The 21,878-nt window shown below is 41.5% G+C and overlaps 1 protein-coding gene and 1 long non-coding RNA gene across 3 annotated transcripts; one reads left to right on the top strand and one right to left on the bottom strand.

The window, feature by feature from the left end:
- Positions 1-554: 554 nt before the first annotated feature.
- CCNH (cyclin H) lies at positions 555-20,808 on the top strand. Of its 2 annotated transcripts, none has more exons than XM_031046193.1 (9): positions 555-696; positions 842-964; positions 3,230-3,303; positions 3,571-3,781; positions 4,087-4,250; positions 6,608-6,678; positions 8,623-8,734; positions 9,318-9,378; positions 20,638-20,808. In XM_031046193.1, exons 1-9 carry the CDS (start codon positions 580-582, stop codon positions 20,695-20,697), a joined length of 993 nt encoding a protein of 330 aa, XP_030902053.1. In that variant the 5' UTR covers positions 555-579; the 3' UTR covers positions 20,698-20,808. The 2 variants fall into 2 exon arrangements, with proteins under 2 accessions (XP_030902053.1, XP_030902052.1); XM_031046192.2 differs by lacking the exon at positions 20,638-20,808 and adding an exon at positions 9,957-10,969.
- Positions 9,828-17,593, bottom strand: LOC115946002 (uncharacterized). Its single transcript, XR_004080163.2, has 2 exons — positions 16,691-17,593; positions 9,828-11,484 (listed from the first exon to the last, which is right to left on the bottom strand). It is a non-coding gene; the product is annotated as an uncharacterized lncRNA (long non-coding RNA).
- Positions 20,809-21,878: the final 1,070 nt, after the last annotated feature.

Raw genomic sequence — 21,878 nt, 5'->3', positions numbered from 1 at the left:
GAGCATGAGACTCAGAAAGTCCTTGAGCAGAGTAAACATTACTGAGCAACAACAAAAACATCGGTGTGTTATCAGCATTGTTCCCAGGCTGAAAGACAAAAACACAGCCACTGCACCAGCTACTAAGAAGGAGAAAAATGACTGCTACTGCTGAACCCAGGACAATGCCATTATGTATTTATTTCACTACACATCTTCTGTGACGTAGGGTCCCTGTGGGCAACGGTCTCTTACCTCAAGGGGTGTGAGTTTTAGCATTACAATGAATCAAGCTGCTTTGGAGATACGGGTACCCTCTGTTTTGCTGATCTTTTCAAAACAACCTATGTGGTTTTGACCCTGAGTTTGTTCTTAATCTTTCTCAAGTCAGCTGTCACCCTTTTTCTGACCCAAACGGCTTCTTTTATGCGCCTACCGTCACATTCTTACTTCCCGTTCCGGGACCGCGCTCCCCTCAGCGATCCTTAGGCCTCCCATCCCCCTCCCCACCACTGAACTACACCTCCCAGCAGGTCCCCTCCCACACCGGAAGGCGTAATACCGGAAAGCGTGGGGGGCCGGTATATCATCACCGTCGGTATGTATCACAGTAGCACGCAGCGCAGACACTGGACCTTCTGCAGCTGGCAGGAGCTGGAGAGGTGCCGGGAGGAGGCCAACCGCAACTTCCACAGCAAGGCTGCGGCGACTGGGAAGGTGTGGGAGTGGGAGCAGTGAGGGAGGAGAGGAAGAGGGCGCTCGGGAGGGGTCCCACAGCCTTGCGGCCTCCTCTGAGGGGAGGAGCCGAGGTGTGGGCAGAGGCGCAGCACATGAGGCAGGCTTATCTTTGATTACCCTCAAGGTCCAGCAGAACGACCTTCGGCTTCTGAGGCCTCATGAGGAGCTGGCGATATGCAAGCACTACGAAAAGCGGCTGCTGGACTTCTGCTCCGTCTTTAAGCCTGCCATGCCGAGATCCGTGGTGGTAAGCGGCAGAGCCTGTGTGTCTTGTTCTTTGGATATCCTTCAGATTTTTTTGTCTAACAGTGCTGCAGTCTGTGTTTAAAACCCTTTTTTCACTCTGTTTTCAGGGTAGTGTAGACATTCTAAAGACAGGATGTTATCTATAGAATCAGCGAGGTAGGAAATCAACTTCAAGGTCATTAAGGCCACCCTTTACCCAGGACGTTAGCTGTAGCTAAAGGAGGCAGTCCCAAACTTGAGCTGTCACCCAGTTGTTTCTCAAGCACTGGTGCTTGTCTGACCACAAAGCAAGCTTTACTGGCACTAAACTAACCTATATAGGTTAAAGAGTAAAAGGAAAAATACCTTTGAATGACTTACCTTGAGCATATTTCAGAAGGGAGAGAGTGGTGACTCACAGCTGTAGCAGGGAATAAAGTTGTGCTGCCTTTGTCACCCAGCCATTATGATGTATCTAATCTGTATTGTCTCCTGTCAGTTCAGTTCCAAAGGTGCAGCTGGTCTGGGTACTTGTCCATACTGTTGCACACATACTGCCACTCATGACTGTCCAGCCATGGGGAAGATCTCTTAGTGGTATTCTTAGATCATCATTTAACCATATATAAGACCTAAACCAGATGCAGCAACGTGCTGGTTCACTGCAAAAGGAGCAGGCTGGTTTCAAGGGTACTCAAAAGACATTAAAAATCCTTAAAATTCTCAAATGCTGCTGTAAATAGCTGAGGGGGGGGAGGGGGGAAGGGGGGCGGAGGGGGAGGGGCAGAAGGTGTGGGAGGATATCTCCTTCACAGGTTGGCCCTCTGAGGCAGGGAAAAAAAGAGATGTAATTGTTAACATTTCCCATTACATGCCTCCCAAAGTACAGAGGTGGTGGTCATGCTGAGAGTGCATACCAGATCAGTTTCATGATCAATAATTCTATTGTATCATGAGCCATTGTCATAAAGTACAACAAAATGAGAATCTTAGCCCAAGCCCCAGAGCTGATAAGCACTATAACAGGAAGTACAGGTTGCAAGTAAGGTGTAACATACTGAAACTCTGAGACCAAGCACAACTCCAAGAGCCAATAAATCAGCACTGTGGCAAGTGACTATTAATCTGAAAGAATTAATGCTTATCACAAATACTATTAGACACACCCTGGTCAGATCTGTTATCTCAACCCTTTGAGCCCCATGTTGGGTGCCACTAAGGACTACCGTGGTTTAAGCGCAGTAGGTAGCTCAGAACCAAGCAGCTGTTCTCTCACTCCCTCCCTTTTTCTCCCCTGCCTCCCGGTGGTGTGGAGAGTGGAATTGAAAGAATGTGACTCCCATGGGTTAAAATAAGAACAGTCCAGTTACTAAGGTACAATACAAAACCGTTACTACTATTAATAAGGAAAATAACAAGGTGAGAGAATATAAAACTAAAAGAGAAAGAAAAAACAATAAGCACAAGTGATGGCTTACCAGCTGCTGACAGATACTCGGCCTAACCAGAGCAGCGATCTGACCTTCCGGGTAACTCCCCCCAGTTTATCTACTGGGCATGACGTGGTGTGCTATGGAATACTGCTTTGGCTAGTTTGGGTCATGTGTCCTGTCTCTGCTTTGTCCTGGCTTCCCCTCCTCCCTGGTAGAGCGTGAGACTGAGAAGTCCTTGATCAGGGTAAACATTACTGAGCAGTGTTAAAAACATCGGTATGTTATCAGTGTTGTTCTCAGATTAAAGCCAAGCTACAGCACAGCACCAGCTACTTAGGAAGGAGGAAAAAATGACTATTACAGCTGAAATGAAGACACCCTTGTTAAGAGTACATGTGCTGGATCAGACCTGCCAAGTAATGTTTACGGAAAACATCTGCTTTCATGCCGATGGCATTCAGGCCAGCATAGAAATTTGTCATTCACTGCAGTACTTCCTGACACACAGAGAAATGTAATTGTTAAACACACTAGGAAACTTACTGATCTAAAAAGTCAGATGTTCTGCCTCGGACTACTCACAACTTTCAGGATCCTTTTCAGTCTTTGATTTTTAAACTTCATGTAGGTTTCACATTTTTCTCATGAAGATATTGCAGGGTTTTTGAGCATAAATATTGCAGGCATACATGTATTAGACTTTCCAATGGCCTTAATGTATCCTGTATGTCTGTAGTATATATTCAAACATGCCTCTTCTGTTTCATGATAATTTTTTTTTAGTTTATTAATCTGGTTTTGCTTCTACATTTTTCCTTCCCCCAACCCCCCCCCTTTTTTTTTTTTTAATCCAGGGAACAGCTTCCATGTATTTCAAACGTTTTTACCTCAATAACTCAGTGATGGAGTATCATCCTCGGATAATAATGTGAGTTATCAATGCACCTTGAGTTATTCTGTCAAGCAAAATATTGGAGGTTTAATCTTTGTATCTGTAAAGACCTGAAAAAATGAGAAAGGGCATCTCAGAGCTTAAATACAAGCAAAGGCAAAGTATGGTCACTTTCAGTTTCCATTTGGAAGTTTTTTGTGTTCAGAATATAGTGTTTTGAAGATAAAAATTTTCTGAACTGTACTCTTGATAAGAAGCTGCATGCTACATATGTCAATTTTTTTCCTTTTTTCCCTCCCCAAGGCTGACATGTGCATTTTTGGCCTGTAAAGTGGATGAATTTAATGTGTCCAGTGCACAGTTTGTTGGTAACCTTCGAGAAAGTCCTGCTGGACAGGAAAAAGCTCTTGAACAAATACTGGAATATGAACTACTGCTTATTCAGCAACTGAACTTTCATCTTATTGTCCATAATCCATACAGGCCATTTGAGGGATTTCTAATCGATCTAAAGGTAGTATTGTTTAATGTGCTACATACCCCATATACTGATGTAATATAAATCTGTCATGGGTTGTGTTAAAAACCTTGATTTGCTTTTGTGCCTGTGGTTGTAAAAGATTTAGTTTCTAAAGTGATAGGCAGATATCTGGGAGGAAGTTGGTTTAGTTGTGGCTATAAGCACTTTAGATTATTTTTGGAGTAAGAAGATGGTCTGCTATGTTTTCGTATTAACAAGTACTACTGAATTATGTGGTCTGAGCTCATGAACAAGAAGGCAAGGAACACCTACTTACTTTCTGAATACTTCTTTTTCAGACTCGCTATCCAGTGCTGGAGAATCCTGAAGTTCTGAGGAAAACAGCTGATGACTTCCTCAGTCGGGTGGCTCTGACAGATGCATACCTGCTCTTCAGTCCCTCACAGATAGCTCTTGCTGCCATATTATCCAGTGGTTCAAGAGCAGGAATTAATATGGAAAGGTAATCTTTTCTTTTTCATTATAGGTGTGATTTAAACATCTTATTTGTTTCCTGGATAAAATAGTTGGATTGTAGACATTCTTAAGTAGTACAAGTGTGTATTTACTGCCTCTGATGTGTTCTTTAAATATATTCCAAAACTGAAGCAGTGCTGGTTTTGGTTAGTTGGTTGGTGGGTTTTTGGTTTTGATTTTTTTTTTCTGTTGTTCGTTTTTTTTGTTTGTTTGTTTGTGTGGGTTGTTTTTTTATTATTTTTGGGTTTGGGTTTTTTTTGTGTGTATTTTTTTGTTTTGGATTTTTTTTCCTCCATTTTCAAAATGTAGGTGACAAATGCAATAGTTGGTATATGGTTTTGAATTTGGAAGAAAGGAAAAAAACTACCAAATGGATGACTTTGCCCTAAGTAGAGCAGCACAGGATTTTCAGACTCATCTTGAAGGTCAGAGTGAAGAATGTGGAAACACAGTAGAAACTGAGAGTGTTAAAACACTTAAGGAAACACCTTAATCTTAGGTTTTTTTTTTTTTATCTCAGCTTGCAGTCAAATGAAATTACACTGAAATGACAGCTGCTAGGTATGTGGAAACTGAGTGTTGTATTTGACTGGTACAGCTGTTCAGTTTCCATGGAAATGGACTAAATGGAGTCAGTCACTTTAAAACAGCATGTAAGTGCTGTTTTAAATCAGTCCCTTCTTCCTTTTTTTTTTTTTTTGTCCAGCCACTGGTGTTTTCAAAGGTACTACCAAACACTTTGATATCATTACTGAAATGCATGTTTTGTTTGGTTTCTTTCCTTTTAAGTACAAAACACACTCCTTCCAGAAAAACAGCTGAGGTAGTTGCTGTAAGTAGCTGCAGCGGGAGTGTTTTAATCACACAATGCTTTGTGTGAGTAATTTGCACCTAGAGTGTAACAACTCCAGGCAACAGGGACTGATGAAAGATGCAGACAGTGCTTAAAGATACTTCACTTCCATCTGCTCTAAATGAGTATGAAATCCCTCTTGTTCTGAAAGAGCAAGACAGCGTAGGAGTGTCCTCCACAATGTTGACTGTACTCTTTGAACAGTGTAAAAATATTCAGGTGTTTACTGTGACTTGAAACTTGTTGGATTTCATTCCTAAACATATATTTTGTACTGTTTGTGCCAAAATTCAGAAAAGCATGCCTACAAAAAGAACTAGAATAATTTGTAGATAATGTATGAATCAAGGTATGTGAACTTTTTATCTTTGCGTATTTGTGAAGAGCTCAAGTCTTTGTCACCTCTCTGTACCATACTATTGCTATAACGTCATTTATTGTTTTGAGTTTGACATGCTAGGTATGAGAGAAGCTAATGCTGCAGCTCAGGTCTTGTGGACCTGTGGGTAGGTGCACACCTGCAAGGGTGGGACAAAGCATGGAAGATTTGAAAATCTGTTGCTGCAGTGACCTTCAGTGTATAGTTGTCTTGAAAAAGTGAAGGGTTCAGGAAAACGTAGGTGCTCTGGCTAATAGGTGGCTTCAAATGAGTCTTCAGTTCTGGTATTAGCACAAGGTTAAATAACACTCTTAAATTTGAGCTCTACAAGAGCATTGGTATTAAGAGAGCAGCTGTCAGCTTTGTGGTGGCTGGTGCATCTGTCTGGGAGCTGCAACTGTTACGGCTGATAATGTCAGAAATGAAGTAAGCTTGAAGTTAAAACAGACTGAGCAGGTTGATACATTTTGGAGTCTTTGAATTTTTTTAATTTATCCGTAAGTACATTCCCTGGGAAGGGATATAACTACTTGGTTCTTGCCAGTCCTGTTGAGGGTTGTTGCTTACACGTTTTGGTGTTTTACTCAGGTGGTGTGTGTATGTGTTAATGTTCTTACTGAAAGGAAGTTGGAATCTCTGAGGGAAGAGGAAGGGATGCACAGGCTCTTACAAGACAGCTTTGAGCCTTTGCTTTCAGCTGCCAAAAGAAGTTATTCCATCTTACAAACTTTTCTGTCTCCTGGTCTGATTGAACACTTCTGTACTATTTGCTTTTCCAACAGTCATACTGTGTGATAGTGTGATGTTAACTTAACACTTGACAGAGTCTTAAATGTAAGCTGACTTTAACACAGTGAGGCTCAAATCCAGTTCCATACATGGCAGGGGAATACTTTCTTCATGTTCTTACAGAAGAATGTTGCAAATTACAAATTTGCTTTTTCATCATTTTATAGCACTTGTATAACCAGTGTGTTCTTTCTACATGTAATTATAGAGCTCTAGCAGATGTAACTAATGAATGAATACATATTTTATTAACTAATTTTAGCTGCTACAGATAATTGTAACACTTTAATGTAAGGACTTACTCTTCCATGTCTTTTTGCAGTTATTTATCAGAAAGTCTTAAGCTGAAAAATGACAGAATAACCCTAGCCAAGCTACTAGATGGCATAAAATGTAAGTAAACATTGGGAAAGTATGATAAACAGTATTCCTAAAGGAGGGAGAACAGCTTTTAGCAAAGACCAGAAACTTTAAGCAGAAGGATGTGCTTCAAAGGGTTTTCTTTACCTGGTTGCATGTGTAAGATAATTAAAACATGGGCGGTAGAATGAACTACCTAGCTTGTGGATGCAAGGGGAGACAGTGAGGCTTTCCAGTGATATGAACAAATGAAACTGAAAGGTGAAGGGCCTGGTGCTTCTGAGAATATAAGTGCCACAGACATCTATGTGCTAGCAGCGGGCTACAAAGTGAGAACTCTGTTTTGGGAACTAAGTTAAGGGTTTTGTAGATCGGGATGAAATGACTTTTTCAGTCACTGTCCCCTAAAAATTAAAAAGCCTGCACATAACTGCTTCTACCACCAGAGGGCATCTTTTCTAAGCTAAATGGTTAGTGGTAAGTGATACACCAGGATCTGTATTTTGCTTCCATTTTGCAGCAGTAAAGATGTTTCAAAAGATGTTTAGGTTTGCTAGTGTGAGAAATATATAGGTAAAAATAATAAGAATGCCAGCATGGCTTAGCTAAGATAATGGGGAATGTAGTATACTGATTATTACCATTTCTAAATTAAATAAAAAAGCTGGGTACAACATTTCCAGTAAGCAAATAATTATTTAATGCACTCACTTAAAATGGGAGGGTGATAGCATTAAAAATGCAGTCCTTTGATTAAACAGACTGTAGTAGAGAATGCACTATACAAATCACTTGGATCTGCAAATAAATTTAAATTGAATTTATAAAATTTAAGATGCTCTTCCCTGTCTCTTCCTGCTAACAAATTCAGTCTTCAGGTTTCCATTGCTGTGATGTAAAGGAAATGCTGGAATCCCTTACTCTTCACTTGCATTATTCTGGAAGGTAGCTTCAGCCCAAAGGCAGCTCTTCTTTAAACAAATGGTTGCTGGAAGGAAATTTTGTAACCTCTGTGTATGGTTAGTTTAACAGAAAAATGCTGATAGGAATAAAAAAATCTTGTTTCTTGCAGGGTATCTGTAAATTTAAGTTTAATTCTTAACAAGACTGAAAGCAGTCTTTTCTTAAGAAGGAGGTACGATGCTGAATGTAAAAAATACCTATGCTTTTCTGAGGCTTGTTAGCAGAGAAACATGAACTCTACATTACTGTAACTTACCTTGAGGAAATCCAAGATCAACGATGCTAATGACTTGTTTCAGTGTAGCTCTTGTGGTCAGCTTCTGCTGTACCTTGATGTTGTTTAAAACTAATACTCGAAATAAGATAATAGTTACATCTTTTTGATCCTGTAAAGTTTCAGTGCTGGTAGGATGGGAAGTTCTGTAAGCAAGTAGTTAGGGGGAGTTAATACTTTCAATGTCTTACACTCGCTTTGACAAATACAAGATTTTTACATTGTGAGCTTTCTGTGTCGGCTGTTTGCAATATATTGCATGTTGCTTATAGTGTCTTTTGACTGTTTTAAAAGCTACATATGATGCTTTCAAAACAGTGGTGTCCTCCATTGGTTGCAGTAGCCTATCCTGCCTCACCATGATCTGCACCACGGGCTGTAGGGGAACCTCTGCTCTGGCATCTGGAGCACTTCCTCCCTGCTTCTGCACTGACCTGGGCGTCTCCAGGGCTGCTGCTCTCACATATTCTCATGGCTCTTTCCCAGCTGCAGTTCTGCAGGTTTTTTTGCGCTGTGTATATTCTCCCAGTGGTGCTTTCACTGTTCTTGATGTGCTCAGCCATGGTCTGTCTTCTTGTTGGCTGCATTGGCTCCATCAAACGTGGGAAGCTTAGAGTAGCTTCACACAGAAGGCACTGTTGTAGTCCCCCACTGCCAAAAACTTTTTCATGCAAACCCTATACAACAAGGTAGAGCAGAAATTGTTTAATGTGCTTAGGGCTGTGTTGTTGCCATTGTAGGCATGAACAGTCTTATAAGGAAATATGAGCTGCCAAAGTCTGAAGAGGTTGTTGCCCTAAAACAGAAACTGGAGAAGTGTCACAGCTTGGATCTTTTACTTAATACAAACTCGTAAGTAAATACTTACTCTTTGATGTTAAACTTCTGCCCTTTTTATTGCTATAGAAACATTAGTTTTCTCTGTGTGAGTGATGGAGAGTGAAAACATCTAAATATGTACACCAGGATGTCTGTTCACATGCTTAGTGTGCAAGAGTGTCTGCTGGAATCTGAGAACCGAGATTCAAAAGCAGTGCTTCCAGTAATACATAAATGTCTTATTTTGTGCTGATTTGCAAAACTAATTTGCAAGTGTCGATACTGATTATTTTGTAACAGAGCATTTCAAACCCTGGTGGCTTCTAAAGTTTACCCACTTGATGTCACGCATAGTGAGCATCAAGGGCTTTAAAAACTTATGATTAAAATAAATATTGTGTAAAGGGTTAATATTTTTAAGATTTACGTTGATGGCATAGAACTTCGTGATTTTCTTTTCTGCCCTTTTCACTTTACTGCCTACTGTGGGCTTCTAGCAAGCTGCTAGTTTAAGCACTGGAGGTTTTTTATGTTACAGATAGGTGCATAATCTTAATTTTGTGGCCAAATAAGGAGACCGACTTATAAAATTGTTTTTTTTCTGCTTGGGGGTTAGGAGGAAGAGGAAAGGTTATGAAGATGATGAATATGTTGCAAAGAAATGTAAAGTGGATGAGGTCAGTAAATCTATTGTACAAGTACTTTTTTTCCACTCTAACTGCCATGACAAAAGCAACACAGCTACTGAGAAACTTCTTTACCCATTAATATTTTTATGTGTTGTTCAGGTAGAATACATATATCCTGTACTTAGGAGGGTTCTTAAATATCCCAGTCTTTCGTGGGGAGGGGAAGGAACATGCAGGCCATACTTCTTGCTGTTCCTTGAACGTTGAAAGTATTTTAACAAACCACATACCAGCATCAAGATTTGTACTTTCAGCAAGGGGAGCTTCCATGATGCCAGTGAAGGGGAATAGCTGTGAGACGGAGGTTTGGAGTGCTGTGATGGAGTTCTTGAAAAGCCAGGATCTAAACACTTGTGGGCAAATTCCAGCTTTACAGGTGGAAACTCAGAATTATGGCTGAAATTGCTAGCATCGAGACAAACACATAACCACCGGGATGGTTATATGAGGTGCTTTATTGAGGCGCTGGGAATCGGGTACGCACCCAAATTTGATTCCGAATCCCATAACATCGCGTTCACAATTTATACATTAAAAGTTTTGCAACTAATACATATTCAATATAGGTTGGTTCATCTACTAATACATATGCATCAGGGATTGCTCCATCAGTCCATTGCGACATCAGCCTCTTCTGTGCTTGCGCAGCCCCGTCTGGTGGTCGTCCTGATGAATTAAGGAGTCTTCCTCAGATGAAGTAAGGAGTCTTCCTCGTTTTGTCCTTCTCACCTTTCAGCCTCTTGGGACAGGCCCCAGTCATTTTGTGGACGTTAGCATTCTCTTATCTTCACTTGGCTGCTTCTGGTATACCTGGGTTCTACTTGGATATAGCTCCACAGCACATTCCTTCGTACACTCCCTGTTCTGTATATGGTTATGTTGGTTTCTACTACTAAAACTACGGAGTTACTAAGGTACCGGATGGTACAGCTATTGCTGAGTTTACAAAATAGCTGGGATACAGAATAACAAAGCCTCAGCCTTTTTATGAGATGTTGCATCTTTGCTGCTCTGTACCCCAACCACATATAAAGCCCACTATTGATTCATATACCTTTTGAATATAATTATTTCGACTATGCTTTCTGCTATGCTATATGTTTACTCCATCACAAAACTCCACTCTTCCTTAATATCAAAAGAGGGAAGCTTTATGATAGAGCAACCACACAGATTTATGGGGTAAAATTTTTACCGTTCTCTAACATTTCCCCCCTTTGAAAATACTTCACATTTAGCAAGTATTTTCGCTTTCGTCTACCTATTAGGAAGCAGCTACTCTCTGCTGCGTCTAGGCAGCTGTCTCCAAATAAGCGGGTGGGGGTCTTGGGTTTTTTGGATACTCTCTTGTTGCTGCTCCTATGATTTGATGAGTCCATGCATTGTTGTGGGTCATTTCCCTTCGGATACGAAGACACATCATTTGATGATACATCTGATGTATCTGTGTATCTGAAGAGAAGCAGCCATTATCAATTTTGTTTCCCCTTTGTTTGAACTCTGATCATATAGTTTGTTTTCAATCTCAACTTCTGATTCCCGTTCGTTTTGCAGTTGACTTTTGTTTTTGCTATCAAAAATCAGATCCGATTTTTGAGAAAATAAATTTATCTTTTCCCAGATTATCTTTACTGACATTAATCCTATTGGAGTGGTGTCTGTGAACTTGCAGATCAGAGTGGTATTCTGTCCAACAAGCTGTATCAAAACATCTCCCTTTTGTGGGATTTCTAAAAAGGGGACAACCATCAATGGTGTTAAAAACCAGACAATAGTCACAGTCCTACAGAAAAACCTAGACATCTTGCTTACATTTCAGTTTAAGTTTTGTAGGACTCAACATCTAGGTTTCCCAGACTTTTGGGATCTTTTTCACTCATGTATAATGTATCCAAGAGTCCACCCCTTCTACCTTTACTGCAGTAAACGTTGTTAGCAATACTTGATGAGGTCCATCCCGCCGTTCTTTTAATGGTTCCTCATTCCAATTTTGGATGTACACTTGATCTCCTGGCTGAATGTCATGCACTGGATTCTCCAAGGACAGTGACCTGTTCCACAGCAAGGTACTTCACAATCTGGTTAGGGTTTTACCTAGAGATAGCACATAATTGTAAACATCCTGATTCACTTTAATGTGGGTATTGGGATTAGGTTCTGGTGCCTCATATGGTTTTCCATAGAAGATTTCGTAGGGGCTTACTGACATTCCACTTCTAGGTTTTATTCTGATTCACAACAAGGCTATGGGCAGTGCTTGTGGCCATTTTATTTTGGCCTCTTGGCATATTTTACTGATTTGTCTTTTTATTGTCTGATTCATCTTTTCCACCTGCTCACTAGATTAAGGTCTCCAGGGGGTATGTAGATTCCATGATATTCCCAATAATTTACTTATTTCCTGTACTATTGTTGCAATAAAGTGTGGGCCTCTATCTGATGATATTCCTAAAGGAACACCACATCGTGGAATGATTTCTCTGAGCAACCACTTCACTGTCTCTCTTGCCTGATTGGTGCAACAGGGAAGGGCTTCCGGCCATCCTGAAAAGGTGTCAACCCCCACTAATAGGTATTTATACCCTTGTGTCTTTGGTAATTCCACAAGATCAATTTGCCAATAGTCTCCTGGTTCCATCTCTATTCTGATCCTTCCCATTTCAACTTGTTTCCTTACTATTGGGTTATTTTTCAAACAAATTTCACATTTTGACCCTACTGATTTTGCCATGGTTAACATCTGTGTGGAAATTATTCCTCGCCTTAAATAAGTCACCAATGCTTCTGCACTCCAATGACATTTTTGATGTTCGGTCTGTAGAATTTTTCGCATTATAGCTGGTGGCACTATTACTTGTCCAGTTATTGTTGTATACCATCCGTCAGAATTCTTCTGAGCCTTTAAAAGTCCTGCCAATTTCTCATCTTCCTTTGAATAATTTGTATCTTGTGAGAGATAGGTATGGAGTGGTCTTACCTTGAGAGGTATCAGTGCCATCATATTCCATACCTTCTGGGCCACTTATCGAGCTGTCCGGTCTGCCAATGTATTTCCTTCAGATATCTTTGAAGTTCCTCCTTGATGCACTTTACAATGCATAATGGCCACCTGTTTAGGCTTTTGCACAGCAATTATTAATTCCAAAATTTCTTTTTGATATTTTATACTGGTTCCTTGAGAACATAAAAGCCCTTATTCTTTCCATAATGCTCCGTGTATGTACACTACACCAAATGCATATTTTGAATCTGTCCACACATTTACCTTTTTTGTCATGACTCAATTCCAGTGCCCTCGTAAAAGCTATGAGCTCTGCTCGTTGTGCTGATGTTCCAAGAGGTAGCGCTTTTGCTTCAACTATCTCTTGCTGTGTTGTTACAGCATATCCTGCATATCGTGTTCCATTTTCCACAAAACTGTTGCCATTTGTGAAAAGTTCCCAGTCAGGTTGTTCAAGAAGTTCATCTTTTAAATCTGTTCTGGTTGCATATGTGTACTCGATGACCTCTATACAATTATGTTCAAGCGTCCCTTCTTCCAGGTCCGTTCCTAGAAAGGCTGCTGGATTTAACAGGTTAATAGTCTTGAAATTCACATCATCTTGTTCTGTTAAAATTGCTTGATATTTCATCATTCTGCTATGGGATAACCAGTACCCCCCTTTTTGTTCCAAGACGGTTGTCGCCATGTGTGGCACAAACACTTCCATGTGTTTTCCCAAAGTCAATTTTCTGGCCTCCTGTATCAATACAATTGTCGCTGCCACTGCCCTCAGGCATGCAGACCACCCCGCACTTACTGGGTCCAGTTGTTTCAAGAAATATTCCACTGGTCTTTCCCAGCTTCCAAGTTTCTGTGTTAACACTCCCAGTGCTAATCTCTGTCGTCCATGGACAAATAACTGAAAGTCCTTTGTCAGTTCTGGGAGTCCCAGTGCTGGAGATTTCATTAACGCCTCTTTCAGTTTCTTAAAGGCCTCTTTCTGTGGTTTATCCCAGACAAAGACAGATGACTTTGGGGCCTCATACAGGGGTTTAGCAATGAGTCCATAGTCCATTATCCATAATCTGCACCACCCTGCCATACCCAAAAATGTTCTTAACTCATGTAGGTTCCGTGGTTCTGGAATGGCACAAATTGCCTCTATGCGATTTATTCCCAGCTTTCGTTGTCCTTGTGAGATTTCACATCCTAATACAGCACAGTTGTGCATGCAGTTTGTGTCTTTTGTTTTGAGACCTTGTACCCGTTCAGGCCTATTTGGTTTAGAATTTCAATGGTTACCTTTATACACAGTGACTCCTGTTCAGTTGCAATAAAGATGTCATCAACATACTGCAATAAAAGGTACTGTGATCTCGGTACCTGTATTTTTCCTTGAGTGGTCCAGGTTTCCAGTTCCTTGGCTAGCTGGTTTCTGAAGAGTGTTTGACTGTTCTTGAATCCCTGTGGGAGTCTGGTCCATGTTAATTGTGTCTTTCCCCATTCTGTGGGTTTTCCCATTCAAATGCAAACAGTTTCCTGCTACTTTTGTCAAGAGGAATGCAGAAAAAGGCATCTTTTAAATCAATCACTGTAAACCATTTATATTTTTCCTTCACAGATGTTAACAATGTATAAGGGTTTGCAACTACTGGGTAGATATCTTTCGTTATTTCATTTATAGCTCTCAGATCCTGGACTAACCTATACTCACCATTAGGTTTCTTCACTGGAAAAATTGGGGTGTTATATTCTGATTCACATTCTTCCAAAATTTGATGTTTTAAAAATTTCTCAACTGTTCTTATAATTCCATATCTGGCTTCTAATTTTAAGGGGTATTGTTTAACTCTTAACTGGCCTACCTCCATCCTTTAATTCCACTATCACTGGTTGAGCAGTTTTTGATTTGCCTGGAATTTCTGTTTCCCAAACTGTTGGTATTACAGCCTGTTCAACCTCCTCCGGGATTCGAGTGATGGGTTTATCTTACCCTAAAGGACCAAAATTTGTCCTGCCTTAGATTCCGGGACCTGCATGGTTAATTCACCATTTTCAAAAACAATTGTTGCATCCAATTTAGCTAATAAGTCTTGTCCTAAAAGGGGAACAGGACATTCAGGCATATACAGAAATTCATATGTCAATTCCTTCCCCCCAAATCGCAGGTCTAGGGGTTGTAGGAATGGCTGTATTTCCTCCTTCCCTGTGGCCCCGACAGTTGTGGTTGTTTTCTTCCCTAACCTTCCGTGCAAATCATTTAAAACTGAATAGGTAGCCCCTGGGTCCACTAAGAATTTTACTTCTCCCAACTATTTTCACAAGGGGCTCCTTATTTCTTGTTTCGGTTAGTCAACTTTGATTATTATACTCTCCCAGCACCATTGCCTGAGCCACCTCTGATCCCACAAAAGGGTTTCTTGGAGACATAAATTGTTTTCCTCTCAACGGGCACTCATTTTTCCAGTGTCCCTCCTGCTTGCAATTTGCACATTGATTATATCCTATTCTTTCCCCATTTATCTCTGCGTTCAGATTACAAAATCCTCTTCCTCGTCCCCGCACGTTTCCCTCTTCCCCTAGGGTTAGAGAAGCCTTGCTCTCTCCCTTGGATCACTGCCAATAGATTTTGCTGCTGCCTCTGGGAACTTTCTTTTTCTCTATTGTTACACACCTTCCAAGCCACTTCCAGCAATCTGTCCAGGTTTTGCAAGTCTGCACCTTCTAACTTCTGCAATTTCTTTCTAATGTCATCCTGAGACTGCCCTAAAAAGATCAAAGCCAGCTGTGCCTTAGCCTGTTCGGTTTCCACATCCAGATCTGTGTATTTCTTTGCTGTCTCTTTAAGTCTTTCCAGGAACACAGATGGTGATTCCGTCTTTTCCTTGTCTCACATTATACAGCTTTGACCAATTTATTGTTTTAGGCATAGCATTCTGCACTCCAACAACTACCCAATCTTGATACCTTTGCAAATTCCTTATTCCCCTTCCCATGTTGTAATCCCACATCGGATCTTCCGTAGGGAAGTTCTGATCTACATTTCCATCAACCAGTCCCTGCCGTATGTCCTCCCGAACCCTTTATCTTGCAGCCCACAACACCATTTCCTTTTCTGTTGAATCCATGAGGATGTCTAAGCACCTGGATGTCATCCCAATCTGGATTCTGGGTTTTCATGATCATTTTCATTACACGGGCTACCTTATCAGGATTCTGTATGTCCATGCTGATTGTTTCCAGATAACCAAATCTCCAGGAGAAAAGGGCACTTTAATGTGTACTGGCCCTTCTGTTCCAACTCCCTGCCTTAAACGTGCAAGCACTGCACTCCTCGCCTGAGATGCCTGAGTCTGCATTCTCTTTCCCCCTCCTCCTCTCAGGCGAGTTTGGTGTAAAACCAGTAGGAGAAGTTTCAGCCTCTTTACAATCACAATCACTCTAGTCCTCAGGATCGTTATCACTTGATCTCGAAAGCGGCACATTCATTATCTTTCACCTCCCCGCTTTCCTCCTTTGCTACTAGTGGCACAAGTGGAGCTAGTGCCAAATCAAGATCTACATAATCTTTCTGGTGCTGCAAACTGTTCTCTAAAGCAAAACATCCAGCACGCTTTTTCTTACAAGTCTTACATTGTTCATTTGCACTTGCTCTAACAACCATAATTCCGCAAGACTTTTGCCATTCCTTATTGTTCCTTGAAGTAAAGAAAAGGTCTACATAAGGCGCTTCATCCCATTTTCCTTCCCTTCTACAACATTATTTGCAATATAGTATTATACTGCAGAGTTCCATTTTCAGGCCACTTTTCTTGATCTTCTAGTTCATATTGTGTCCACCAAATATTACAGTAATCAATCCATTTACTTTTCCGCATACTTTGCCCGAATCCCAATTCCTTCCAATGGCTTAACAGGCAGCCTACCAGAGAGGATCTGGGAATTGACAGCATCTTGTGAGTGCAAAAGAGTTTCCTAAGGAAAACAAGTTGCCTTTACACCACTAAGTTACATCACTTAATTACAGCACTTATTTGCACTACTATGTTACACCACTTAGTTATAACACTTATTTACACCGATGCTGTCTGCGCAGCATAAAACCAATACCAAACCGAATTTGCCGAACCTGCAGGGCTTTCGCCACTGTCTAACAGTTGGTGCCTAGTCTTGCCCCGGGAGCTCCCTAGCCCAACCAAGCACAGCTTTTGCCACGTCTGACTGGCAGGCTTTACCAGACCAGACTTTACCAGAAGCCGGTACACCATACCTTACAAAACTGGTACCATTACCAAATTAAACAAGTAAATAAAGCACCTTTCTTACTGTGTCAGAGGTCTGTCGTGAGCAGCGGAGGTCGGTTGCAGTCGATGGCTCCCTGAGAATCTCTCGGTGCCGGTGCCGGCGCCGGCTGGAGCAGGATCGAAATGTGATCCGCATCAGCAGTGCTGCGAGGTCCCACCTGGGTCGCCAAAATGCTAACGTCGAGACAAACACATAACCACGGGGATGGTTATATGAGGTGCTTTATTGAGGCGCTGGGAATTTGGTATGCACCCAAATCTGATTCCAACCCCCGTCACATCGCGTTCACAATTTATACATTAAAAGTTTTGCAACTAATACATATTCAATATAGGTTGGTTCATCTACTAATACATATGCATCAGGGATTGCTCCATCAGTCCATTGCGACATCAGCCTCTTCTGTGCTTGCGCAGCCCCCTCTGGTGGTCGTCCTGATGAATTAAGGAGTCTTCCTCAGATGAAGTAAGGAGTCTTCCTCGTTTTGTCCTTCTCACCTTTCAGCCTCTTGGGACAGGCCCCAATCGTTTTGTGGACGTTAGCATTCTCTTATCTTCACTTGGCTGCTTCTGGTATACCTGGGTTCTACTTGGATATAGCTCCACAGCACATTCCTTCGTACACTCCCTGTTCTGTATATGGTTATGTTGGTTTCTACTACTAAAACTACGGAGTTACTACCGGATGGTACAGCTATTGCTGAGTTTACAAAATAGCTGGGATACAGAATAACAAAGCCTCAGCCTTTTTATGAGATGTTGCATCTTTGCTACTCCGTACCCCAACCACATATAAAGCCCACTATTGATTCATACACCTTTTGAATATAATTATTTCGACTATGCTTTCTGCTATGCTATATGTTTACTCCATCACAAAACTCCACTCTTCCTTAATATCAAAAGAGGGAAGCCTTATGATAGAGCAACCACACATTTTTACCGTTCTCTAACAAAATAAATGAGTATATGCTGGAATAAAGTGGAAGAAGGCTTTTTGAAAGAAGTTTTAATGTGTTGATTTTTTTTTTTTTTTTTTGCTGACCAGTGTTTCTAAAATTGTTTTCAGTGCTTTATGTGGCAGCTTGCACAATGCACAAGTCAGCTGCTGGACTGACTTTCTACGTCAGCTAGTTTGCTAGCACGCTTGCATAGATTACAGCTGGGTAGGTAGTACCTCGGGTTATAAGAACAAATAGAAATAAGGTGGAGATGGACTGAGGAGAGCAGCTCAACAGATGAAAGCAGAATTAAGGTAATCCTTCAGAGCTAACCTGAATGCTTTTCAGAGCTTTTATTTATGACATTGACTGGAAGCTGTAGAGAATGCATTCTGGTGGAGCTTTGTGAAGAGCTATTTTTAACTGGACTTCTTGATACTGAAGATGGTGTGCATCTGGATGTTCTAAGGCATCTTCAGTATGGCATTTAGAAAAATTTGCTAGCAGCTGAAGAGGGCCGTCTGTTAACATAAGATACAGAATGTGTGTTTTCACTTCCCTAACTTTCCACTTTCTCACAAAATGGCTGAGAGAACAGATTCTGCTGAGCTCTGGAGACTTGCTCCTTCCCTGCCCCGGTTTAATTTAAAGGTGCTCTTATTCTAGTTATGCTGCTATGGATGGGGCACTTTGTATTTTTGTTTGTTTAGTGTGAGATATCCCTGCCCATGGCAGGGGGTTGGAACTAGATGATCTTAAGGTCCTTTCCAACCCTAACTATTCTATGGTTCTGTGATTCTATGACTGTTGGTGTGTTTTGATATTGTTGTGTTGTTTTTCTAATAAACATATATTCAGAATATTTTTTAAAGAAATAAACTGGTTTGATAAAGTCGCCTACAGCATTTCATGATAAGTACTTGCACAGTGTTAACAGATCGTGAAAGTTAGAATTTTTAAATACTGGTGTACCTGAATTGTGAAGGGTTTGAACTTGCATAATTTCATTTCTGAGTAACTGTCACATACAAGAGCAGATCTGAGCTGGCCTTTTTGAAAGCTTGTAGTGCTTGCGTACTGCTTAAGCCTTAGGACTTCACTAATGCTGTAGTTAGCTGATAATAACAATGTATGTGTTTCTTTAAATAATTAGGCTGTGGTATACAGGTGCACAATCAGTTCTAATCTATTTCTAAGATCTTTGTTTCTTGATGTAATCATTTATAGCTGAAGTTGATGTCAGTGTCAAGGCTGTAACTGTTACGGAAATTATATTAAATGATAGAAGAAACATACAGATAGTGGTTAAGTATGGCTGACTCGGGTGCAGTAAAAATGGTGAAGCCATAAAACCCGTGAGATACTAGGAAAAAGCTGAAATCTGAGCTCTTGGGGATATCTCTACATTGTTGTCGTCCATGAAGAAGCATGAGCTAAACTTCATACAGGTTCTGAAATGTGCAGTTGCTAAAGTGATTCTGTCCCTGTGACTTGAAGAGTAGGCGTGGATTTTTCTTTGTGAGGGTGATGGGGCTCTGACACAGGGTGCCCAGAGAAGCTGTGGCTGCCCCATCCCTGGTAGTGTTCAAGGCCAGGCTGCAGGGGGCTTGGAGCAACCTGGTCTAGTGGAAGGTGTCCCTGCCCGAGGCAGGGGGTTGGAACTGGATGAGCTTTAAGGTCCCTTCCAACCCAAACCAGCCTGTGATAACCAGCTTTAAGTTTAAAGGGCTTCATCACCACTAGTTGAAATATTTTAGTCCTTTTCTGTTTATGGAATACTTCTATTAGGCGTTAAATCCTGGGCATAAAGAGCATAGCAGAAAGCAAGCTTAGTTCCAGGAGGCTTTCAGTCCTGTGTTCTGGAATTAGCTGTTAATGGCTAAAATAAATATGTATATATATATATATACACACACATATATACATATATATATATATAATCTTCTGTGTGGTATATTTACATGGCTGTTATTTCTGTTTTAGTCTCTACAGAGGGCTCTGGAGCATGCTGGATAGCACTGCTTGGGAGAGGCATTCAGGAAACATTTTAAATTAACCAATGAATCAAAACTTAATTGGAATCTCATGCCAGACTAGGGCCTACCTGGAGCAATGAACTCACTTTTAGCAGTGGGAGAAAGTCTGAGCAGGAATTCAGATTGTGGGGAGTCTCAGGGAAGGAAATACCTTCAGTGTCATTCAGCAGTTCTTGGCCATGACCTTAGCTGAGGCATGTCAGGAGAATCTGAAGGGAATCTTCATAAACATGTGTTTCATCAAGTGACTTCTGTGTAGGCTCCTCGTTTCCAGTTTGAACTAGCCCTGTCAGTTAACCAAGCCTGGCAGCTGCTACCCAGGTGGCATTAGAATGGAGGCTGCAAGACAAGCAGGGCCCAGCATCCTGACAGGAACATCCTGACAGAACTTGGCAGGTCTGCCAAGTCATGCGGAGAGGTGCTATGCTTCAGATCAGTCTGACATTGCTGTTCGAGTCTGTTACTGGTGGCAGGCACAGCTCAGAGCTGTGAAATCACCCATGCTGTGTAGGGTTCTTAAACAGCCAAGGCCACGTAATTGGCCGTAAAAATGCCTCTGTAATTTTCACTGAAAACGTGCAGAGAATGATCTCTGCCAAGGTTGTAGTTTCCCACTGTATATTTAGAGTAAGGTGTTTAATCGCAATTATAACAAGTTATAAACATTAGCTGTGTAACCTCTAGACTAACCAATTAGAGCTCAGTATCCAAAGCTGTTACATAAGAAACCTAAGGGTGTAAGGGTATAAAAGGAGCACTGTATCTGAATAAACTTTGGCAATCGCTTGATCACATTGATTGTCTCCGTGTTGTCTGGGACTCCTGCGTCGACAGTGCTGCTTGAATTGTGTTTGACTTATAGTAGAGGTTTCTGTGGCAGCATAGGCTGTGCACCTACATTTACATGCTGCCTGGTGCACTGCAGTATAAAACACACTAAATTCACATGTTGCTCAAGATGCTGCTGTTTTCCCTTCCATTAGGAAGAGTGGACTGATGACGATTTTGTGGACTCTGTAATCTTGAAGAAAGATGGAATCTGACGACAGAAACTGAAGTGTCTTGTGAACCTGCCTGCCACAGGTTCCTTACTCTGTCATGAGGTATTTCTTATGTTTTTTTTAACTGCAATAAAGCATTTTAATTCACTAAAATGATTAATTCCATTACACCTTCATCTATTCAAGGTCACACATCAGTAAGAGTCATAGAATCTGCCTGGTTTGTATTGGAAGGGACCTTAAAGCTCATCAAGTTCTAACCCCCTACCATAGGCAAGGACACCTTCCACTAGAGCAGGTTGCTCCAAGCCCCATCCAACCTGGCCTTGAACACTGCCAGGGATGGGGCAGCCACAGCTTCTCTGGGCAACCTGTGCCAGGGCCTCACCACCCTCACAGTAAAAAACTTTTATCTAACCGGAACTTTCCCTGGTTAAGTTTGAACCCATCACCTCTTGTCCTGTTGTTACAGTTGCTGATGGAAGTGCCCCTCTCCAGCATCCGTATAGGCCCCCTTCAGATACTGGAAGGCTGCTGTGAAGTCTCTAATGCAGCCTTGCCTTTTCCAGGCTGAACCGCCCTAACTTTCTCAGCCTGTCTTTCTACAGGAGGTGCTTCAGGCCCTGATCATCCTCGTGGCCCTCCTCTGGACTTGTTCCAACAGCTCCATGTCTTGTGTTGAGGACACCAGAACTGCACACAGTACTCCAAGTGGCATCTCACGAGAGTAGAGTAGAGGGGCAGGATCACCTCCTTTGATCTTTTTGCTTTAAGACCTGTTTGCTTTAAGAGATCTGACACTTTGGAAGAGTTTTGGGTTCAGGACCACACCACAGAGTGGCAGTAGGTGATTTTGACTGGGCATTTATTGAGGTGAATAAACATAAGCCAGGGTCAACAGGCCCGTCTGTGCTTTAGAGCAGGGGTGCTCTCCTCTTCCCAAGCTTGTTGGAACAGCTAAACAAATACAGCTGTGGCCGTAACACTTGGTACCTCTGAAGCTGTTACATGCACTGAGAGGCTGCAGCAACATACTTTGCAGTATGAAAAGTCATCAGCACACCTCTGACTTTACAGTTGTGATCTCAGGTGGGATTGCTGTGGCTTAACTTACCTCAGGGTAACAGTATTTCTGAAGTCCTCCTAAGCAGTTAAATGGCTTCAACATCTAGAGCAAAGTTTATTTCCTTCCATTACCCCATTTTAGAACATGATACAGTTCC

The sequence above is a fragment of the Melopsittacus undulatus genome, chromosome Z, assembly GCF_012275295.1.
Source record: "Melopsittacus undulatus isolate bMelUnd1 chromosome Z, bMelUnd1.mat.Z, whole genome shotgun sequence".
NCBI lineage: Eukaryota > Metazoa > Chordata > Aves > Psittaciformes > Psittaculidae > Melopsittacus > Melopsittacus undulatus.
This window is presented reverse-complemented; position numbering and strand designations above follow the sequence as displayed.